Source organism: Ctenocephalides felis, unplaced genomic scaffold, assembly GCF_003426905.1.
Source record: "Ctenocephalides felis isolate EL2017-DRISC unplaced genomic scaffold, ASM342690v1 CF-g0.4_SCAFFOLD_03571, whole genome shotgun sequence".
NCBI classification, from domain to species: domain Eukaryota; kingdom Metazoa; phylum Arthropoda; class Insecta; order Siphonaptera; family Pulicidae; genus Ctenocephalides; species Ctenocephalides felis.
In genome coordinates, this window is record NW_020539725.1 from 36,151,568 (window position 1) to 36,159,885 (window position 8,318).

The window sequence follows — 8,318 nt, forward strand, 5'->3', positions numbered from 1 at the left end:
AAAAAATATAATACTAGATCCATAGACTAGATCCAACTAGATCATATAAGATATTTTAAGAATTTTGAATATTTTGAATGTAATAAACAATGCAAATAAATATAGTTTTTCCAATAATTCACAGACAGTTTTTCACGCATGAGTAAATCACATACCAATATTTTAAGTTTTATATGAAAATGCAATCACATTCTATACTTATTTCATAAGACCCTATGAGATTAAAATTACTGTAATCAATTTCATATTTATTGCGTATATTATGAATTATTTCAATTTTCAGCTCTAGTTTACTTTATCTTTTATTTCGCACGATTTATTTTTTATTTCAGTTTTTAATTTTTTTCTGGTTGATTTGCAAATGCGCCCAAAAAAATCATTTCTTCAGCACTAAACGGGGTTGGCGTGTTTTAATGAACGGATATAATAATGACAATCGTGCCATCCATACACTAAACCAGTTCTTCTGTGCATGAACTGGTTTTAGGGTGAAACAGCATTTATTGAACATTCAAGCGTTATTACAACAATATCATAATACTAATTTTATATTAAATTTGTTGGAACATTACTTTACATATAATAAAATTTAACTATTTTTTTATCTTGATATGAAAAATTTAATATTATGTTAATTTAAAATGTACGTATACATTCTTCGACCATTTTGCACTTATATACCCGAAGCTCTAAAACGATTGCAATCATCTTTTCATGCTTTTGAAATAATCCGATACGTGCAATTTCCCTTAATGATTAATCGGTAATAATAGTAACATTCAATTTAAAAATATATTAAAAACATCTGTTTTTTTTTTTAATTTTATATTTGCCACTGAGAAATTGCAGTGTTGAAATTATAACATTAACTAGTGGTGTATGGCATCGAATATTAAATGTTTTCAAATAGATTATTATTATAAATATTGTAACATTGTCTAATATTTATAAGAATTATATAAACTGAATTGCAAAGTTGAAATTATTTGTTTAAAGTAAATTAGAACTTTAATCAGAATTAAAATTAAAATATGAATTATTTTCGATATACAAAAAAAAATTTTTTTTTGAAAAAAAAGTTGAAACATTTTTTTTTTCCAAAAGCAATTATTTGCTAAAAGAAGCAGATCTTTGAATCATTCAAATCGGACGCTTAATTCTCTCCAAAACAACCAATTTTTGCACATTTAGCTCCGTATCTTCGAAATGGCTGGACCTTTGCCAAAAACTAATCATCTCTTCTCTCAATTATTACAAATTGAATTTTAATTAGATCATTTCAATACTCCGTTCTCTCGATTTGTATTTTCTGCACATCTTTGCTTCCTATCTCCGTAACGGCTCGACCTGCCTTTGCCAAAAAATAATCAGTACATCTCCCTATCAATAGGAAGCGATTGTTTTTTTAACCATTCAAATCGGTTGATCCGTGCGCCCGAAAAAAATGCGGACATACAAAACACACACACACGCATCCATTTTTTCTGAAGTATGCCAAATTGTTCAGAAACCTTCAAAACGTAAAGTTTTTCATTTTTGATTATCGGCCCATTACTATAACTACCCTGCGGAAAGTTAAAAATAAAAAATAAGGTAGGGAAGGTTCGTGGGCTGAGTTAAACTCTAACTTGATTCAGGGAAAAATAGTGTGAGAAATTTCCCATTTCCATTTCACACCACAGTACCCGAAATGGGCTATTTTCATTGTAAACATATACTTGATTTATATTTTGAATATATATTAAATGAAAATGGATATCGCTACTGCATATATATACAATGTTTATATGTATGTATATTCTATGAATGTATGTATTTTATATGAATGTATGTCGAAGAAAAGTCAAATTGGTGCTCAAACGTATGGAAGACCTAATAAATTTTTCTTTTTAATATCTGGATGGATGGCTGTTCATATTAATAGTTAAAAAAATTGACCATTTTAGTAAATCGTTGCTTGGCGATCATATGGCAATTAAGTTTATGGTCTTAACAAGCCTACGACACTAGAATGAAATAAAATAATAGTTCAATAGAATATTAAATTATAATTATTATAATAATTAAAATATTATTTTAGAATTGAATAATAGAATAGTAAATCTTAAAAGCTTAGTCAAGTTGTTTCAATATTCGCTTGAGGCAATAAATTTTTTTTGAAAATTCTTGGAGGAGATTTTGATATAAGCGAATCAAAGCAAGTACCTTCAGAAGTAGTACCTCGGCGTTTTGGTGATCTTTTGTACTGGTCCAGATATTATAATTAATATATAATAATTAATATATAATAATTTCACTCTACTAAATCTCTCAAGTCTCTCACCAAATTTCTATTTAGTCTAGACTTGTACCCTTTTATCGAAAATTTTATACAGATGACACTACCAAAACTATTTATAAAAGTTGAGTGATGTGGATAATTGTTGACATTTTTATCAAAATTTATCCGTTAAATTAATTATGAAGGTTCATTAAAATTTCAAATTTTGTGAAAGCAGAGATCGGAAAGCTTTAACTTTTACTATAAGTCATGAAGCAAATTCTATAAAATAATTAAAATAACACCGAATGACGTGGAAGTTTTCATAGGTTAACTTTCTATGTTAAGAAAATTATATACAAATTTATGAATACTTATATGAATAAAACTACTAAAAATGTTTGAAGTAAATGATGTGCAAAGTAATTATCTTTTAGTCATTAAATTAGTTTAGTTTTAATATGTGTAATTCTACATTTATTAATATTTCAGAAATTGGTGTGGGATTGGCAGGATTTGGTATAGCATTTCTCTTTCTGGGTGTTTTGTTACTATTCGATAAAGGATTACTTGCAATTGGAAATGTAAGATATAATAATGTCTTAAATAATAAGTTGTTGAATGACATCATTTTAAATATGGAGATTCTGGTACTTAAAAACTATTTATTAGTTTTGCTCGCTTGTTTCAAAGCAAAAAATGTGTCTGTATATAAGAAGCAATAAGAGAAATATTAGTTTCACGTTTTTTTTTACCAGCACTGCATAACTTCTATGTGGTAAATAAATGTATCATTGTTTAACGCTAGAGAAACAATTATTTATTTTCAAATAAAGTAAATTTATGTCCCAAGTACTTTGGCTTGAAATAATTAACTTTTTAGTGAGAAATTATAATTGATATGTATATATATATATATATATATATATATATAATAAAAGATCAATATAAAAGTTGTAAGAAGATAACTAAGATTATAAACATGACTATTGAGATTAAAACTTTTTATGCATAAAGAGCTCGAATCTTCTTGAGCATGCAACTTTACCTGATACTATTTCTGCTGATCGCATATGTCCTTTTCATATTTCCAATTCGTCTTCATATCAATTCGATCACAGGGTACAAGCATTTTTAAGATGTATTTAATTTATTTCAGTAAAATTTATACTGATTATTCCATCAATAATATGTTGAATTTTACCATGGCTCATATCTATCGTATTTAGCATTTTGATCTAAAAGAATAAAATTAACATGTATTTACTTATATACATATATAACTACTTAATATTTTTTTAATGAATAATTAAATTGATATTTTCTATATTTGCCTATGTTTCATAATAATTTTAAATTATGAATATGTTTATGAACTAAAGACCTTATTATAAAGAAAATCTTTATCAATAACTTAAAAGCATTTAAAATTAAATAATACAGAAATTTATAATGTATATTGTTTATTCCAGATTCTCTTTATATGTGGCTTAGCTTGTGTTATAGGATTGGAAAGAACATTTAGATTTTTCTTTCAAAGGCATAAAGTTAAAGCATCAATATGCTTTTTCGGCGGTATTATTGTAGTTCTAATTGGATGGCCATTGATTGGAATGATCATAGAAACATATGGATTTGTTCTACTTTTCAGGTAAGTCATTGAAATAAAATTTTCTTAAAACTTGTATTCAAATTGCAGCAAAACTTTTATATCATTGAAAATTTTATATTCGGACATAAGTCTTTTAAAGTTTCTGTTTAATGAATATTAAATGGATGTTAAAACCAATAATTTGAATAATGAATAAAATCACATTAAAAAGTTTGGTAAGCTGATGTTAAAGAATCTTTATGTTGATTTCAGTGGATTCTTTCCTGTTGCGATTAACTTTTTAAGAAGAATACCCATCTTAGGCACATTTTTAAATATGCCAGGAATAAGTAGTGTAAGTAAAAAAAACTATCAGATTTTAATAATCAGATTATAATAAATATTAATTTAAAAAATGTAAATTGCAGATAGTAGATAAATTGGCTGGTGATTCTAATAGAACAACGGTATGATATCCACTCTCTCCTGTATAGATATAATTCACAAAAACTTTATTAATATATGTAAATAAAATGTTCTATGTGGTATGTTCAATATTAATTAATTAGTTTTATTACAGTAACTGTACCGATTTTTATTAATGCCATTGTAGTTATAAGAATTAAACGCGGAGGAATCTTGTCAGCAATCACATTTTTATGTTCAAAAATTATGATTTGTATGTTCCAACAAATCATATTTTAAATTGACATGTGTTTTTGCATGAACTATATTATATTAGGGCAAATATAATTTACTATAACTTAGTACAAATTTAATTGAATTAAAATACAAGAATTTGTTAGTCAATATAAAAGTACTATCTATATCAGTGTATCATAAGTGTAAGTTCTGTAATTAAGTCTGGTAATACAAACCATTTAATATAAAATTTTCAATTCATTCTTAATGAAAACGAAATTATAATTCCTACCTTTCTTCACATTTATAACATGATGCAGTCATGTACAATATGTCTAAAATAACATGTATTGCAATAACTGCTTAGCTGTTCACAATTCCTGTTTCTTTTTCAATTTCAACTCTCATTACATGTTAATGGCTACAAAATGATCAAACACATGTATTGTTTTCACTGATTATTATGTTTAACTAACAAATTAAAAGAAAATTCTGACCACTAATAGGTAAAACATTTAGCTCATATTTGTTTGTCATGCACACCACATACTTGTGAACTAGTAGTTCAATGTAGGCAGCACAATGAATGTTGGTATTATAAAATTAAAAAAACATTGCACAAACTCAATTTGTAGCAAATGCAGACATAAATGTTAACTTTTATTTTTGTAGCCTTCTAAATTGTGATTTTGCTGACTTATATTTTGAACATGGGTTTCTCAAACTGGGACCTGCAATTAGGAACAGAAGGAACAAGGTATACATGAAAAACACATTGTATCCGGTCCATACAACTCTAAGCTTTCCAACATTTGTATTTTATTCAAATAAATATAAATAAAAATCATAATTCGACAATTTTACTCGTATTTATCTTAAACATATTTACAGTATTTCCTCAAAAACTGTTAAATACAATAAGTTAACTTAAATACATGGATGTTCTGAGAATGTGGATGAGCTCAAGATTGTAGAACTGAGTTTGATCTACACAATTTTTGCCTAAAAGGTTCGACTACTCAGAAAGCAGCCACCCGTGATTCCATACCGCCTCACATTTGACAATAAAATATATGTATAATGTTAAATAGGATTTTAATGGAAAAAAGCCAATTTAATACTTTAGCATTATGAATATGTATTTCCAAATTATTCTATAACGAATTTAACCTAAAATACAAGAAATACATATTCATAAATATACATATATTTTAATACAAAAAGGTAACTTGTGCAAAAATGAAATTCAAATACACTTGGTTTTGCTAATTTAAATTGTTTTTAGATTTTTCTCTTTTTTTGTTATGGTTGTTTATTGCTTAATTTACAACAATTTCTTGATTTCATCGTACAAGACCAAAACGAAAGCTCCACCAGTACCACGGAGGATATTGGAGAAAGCTCCCTTGAAGAAGGCACCACTTCCTTCTGTCTTGGCAATGGTGGCCCAGCAGTGCAGTGTTCCCTTGTACAACATTTCAGACTTTGCACGTCCAGACTGCATCATCATACGCCTACGGACAGTGTCGAATGGATATGACACAATACCAGCAACAGTTGTGACGGCCTGAAAAACAAATTGGTCGATATATAATACTATTCAAATTGAATGTAAGTGATGTTTTGACACATAAATATTTAATAATTTAATATATTTATACATTCATTTCAGGATCGTTTTTTTTTTTTAATGAAAAATGAATTCGAATTTAATGAATATAGAATCAAAACTTACTTGTGCAATGGCCCAGCTGATAACTAATGGGGTGTTCTTGGGGTCTGGCAACATTCCACGAGCGGTGTCATAGAATCCAAAGTATGCTGCACGGTAGATGATGATACCTTGAACAGATACTCCAAAACCACGGTACAATCCAGGGAGACCATCAGACTTGAAGATTTTGGTCAAGCAGTTGCCCAATCCAGAGAATTCACGTTGACCAGCGCCTTTACCTACATCAGCGGCCAATCTGGAATTGATGTCCAAAACAATTAGAAGCCAGTTTAAATTATATTTTTAAGGCACACTTATAGAGCTTATTTACATGAGCGAAAGTTAAATAAATTAAGCTTTATTATACTAAATTTATTTTAGTTTAACAAAAAACTAAAAATTTAAGAGTAAAAAAATATAAATAAGCTACTGCAACCGAAAATCAACCTTCAATACAACTGAATAGTATTATGTGAATAATTGAAAAGTACTCTAAATGCAAAGTTGAATTACCTGGTACGGGCAAAATCAAGTGGGTAGACGAAGCACAATGATGTGGCTCCAGCAGCACCACCAGATGCCAAGTTTCCTGCGAAGTAACGCCAGAATTGGGTCTTCTTGTCAACTCCACCCAAGAAAACTTGCTTGTACTTGTCTTTGAATGCAAAGTTCAAAGCCTGAGTTGGGAAATAACGAATGACATTGGCCAAGTTACCACGCCAGAAGGAAAGTACGCCCTGCTCCTTAGGGATACGTACAAAGCAATCGATGATACCTGTAATTGAGATTTTTAATCAAATAATTGCATAACTGTATATGATAACGACAAGTAGAACATTTCGATCAAATGTGTCAAGGTAAATGTCAGATGAAAAGCCGCGTGCGCACGCGCCGACTCCAAGATGGAGGACTAATCCGGCAAAGAAAATTTTATTAAATGCATTCACTAGAAGTAAAATAGTGAAAAAAACAACAAAATCCTTACATTAATGAAAAAATTAAGTCTTAATATTAAATTTACTAAATAATGCGAAAAAATCGATGCAAAATAAATCCCCGCATCTAACAATGGCAGCCATTAAAGGTGTATTACCTAACAATGAAGGAACCCTATATGAACTTATATTATGCGAATAATGTTCGATCCGTACAAAATATTTGTAGCTATTTAATCTAACTGAAAATGAATTAACATAGTATAAAAGAATGAATCAACTAATGAGCACCGTTTCACATAATGTTCAAGTGGGTTATATAACATAGTAAAAAATCATATTAATACCGCTTAATAGTCAACCGGTAACTATTATTAATTTATGTTCAATTTAATTATGTACAGATTAATACATTTCACTGAAATTTAAACTTGCAAATCTAAGTAGCACTATAAAACCACGTGCCGCTCAAACGGCAGATAGTAGTTTCCAGAAAGGGCACATCAAACAGATTTAACTAAATTAGAAATATTTTAGTAGCACTCACCTTTGTAACGTTTATCCTCAGCAATTTGTTTGGAAATGTGTTGTACTTGCAGGAGCAATTTGACACGTTCGATGGGTGCTACCACAGTCTTAGAGACTGCAGCAGAAATACCACCTGCGGCGAAATCCTTGGCGAAAGCCACTGGGTCTGCAAGTGCGGGCATCATCTTGAAAAAGTTTACTTAATTTAACACGGGCGGCAACAATAAATTAAATAAAACTCTTTTGCAAACTCGACCCGATATAGCAGGGTCTGGAGACGGTAGGCAAGTGGAAGTGAACTGCCAACTAGACGACACAACTGATGAGGTAGCCCCTCTCACCGCTCGCCAATCATGTGCCGAAGCTTGTTCCACCAAGATGAAGTAGCGTGCCTTACGTCATCAGCACTTGCTTGGAAACTCCTTATATTTTTATGTTGGTACCAACAAGTAAGGCCCTTTAATAATCGCTTTAAATTTAAATTTTCTTATAAGTTTTCAATTATGAATTAATTATATTACTTAAAATAACCATAAATAATTATTAAATTACTTTCTACAAACCATTTAAACTGTTTTATTCAATAGCATTGAATAATAAATATGTAATAAATTGAATTGCAGTATAATATACAAATAATTGCACTGC

The 8,318-nt window shown here is 29.1% G+C and overlaps 2 protein-coding genes across 3 annotated transcripts; one reads left to right on the plus strand and one right to left on the minus strand.

Annotated features, from left to right (window-relative positions):
- The first annotated feature begins 2,454 nt into the window (after positions 1 to 2,454).
- Positions 2,455 to 5,885, plus strand: LOC113386886 (vesicle transport protein GOT1B-like). Of its 2 annotated transcripts, XM_026624644.1 has the most exons (6): positions 2,455 to 2,682; positions 2,753 to 2,844; positions 3,733 to 3,911; positions 4,125 to 4,206; positions 4,280 to 4,318; positions 5,166 to 5,885. In XM_026624644.1, the coding sequence occupies exons 1-6, from the start codon at positions 2,658 to 2,660 to the stop codon at positions 5,178 to 5,180; spliced, it is 432 nt and encodes a 143-aa protein (XP_026480429.1). In that variant the 5' UTR covers positions 2,455 to 2,657; the 3' UTR covers positions 5,181 to 5,885. The 2 variants fall into 2 exon arrangements, with proteins under 2 accessions (XP_026480429.1, XP_026480430.1); XM_026624645.1 differs by lacking the exon at positions 5,166 to 5,885 and having other exon boundaries at positions 4,125 to 4,210; positions 4,284 to 4,495.
- Positions 5,274 to 8,008, minus strand: LOC113386884 (ADP,ATP carrier protein). The gene is made up of 4 exons (XM_026624642.1): positions 7,690 to 8,008; positions 6,721 to 6,982; positions 6,229 to 6,463; positions 5,274 to 6,060 (listed from the first exon to the last, which is right to left on the minus strand). The coding sequence occupies exons 1-4, from the start codon at positions 7,853 to 7,855 to the stop codon at positions 5,818 to 5,820; spliced, it is 906 nt and encodes a 301-aa protein (XP_026480427.1). The 5' UTR covers positions 7,856 to 8,008; the 3' UTR covers positions 5,274 to 5,817.
- Positions 8,009 to 8,318: the final 310 nt, after the last annotated feature.

Bases quoted from the DNA above. Each gene is read 5' to 3' on its own strand.
- LOC113386884 (XM_026624642.1), bottom strand. From the start codon at position 7,855: ATGATGCCCGCACTTGCAGACCCAGTGGCTTTCGCCAAGGATTTCGCC. The intron at 6,983-7,689 runs GTGAGTGCTACT...TCTCAATTACAG, and splicing joins TGAGGATAAACGTTACAAAG to GTATCATCGATTGCTTTGTA. The intron at 6,061-6,228 runs GTAAGTTTTGAT...TTTGTTTTTCAG, and splicing joins TCAGCTGGGCCATTGCACAA to GCCGTCACAACTGTTGCTGG.
- LOC113386886 (XM_026624644.1), top strand. From the start codon at position 2,658: ATGTTTGAAGTAAATGATGTGCAAA. The intron at 2,683-2,752 runs GTAATTATCTTT...TTAATATTTCAG, and splicing joins TGAAGTAAATGATGTGCAAA to AAATTGGTGTGGGATTGGCA. The intron at 2,845-3,732 runs GTAAGATATAAT...TGTTTATTCCAG, and splicing joins GATTACTTGCAATTGGAAAT to ATTCTCTTTATATGTGGCTT.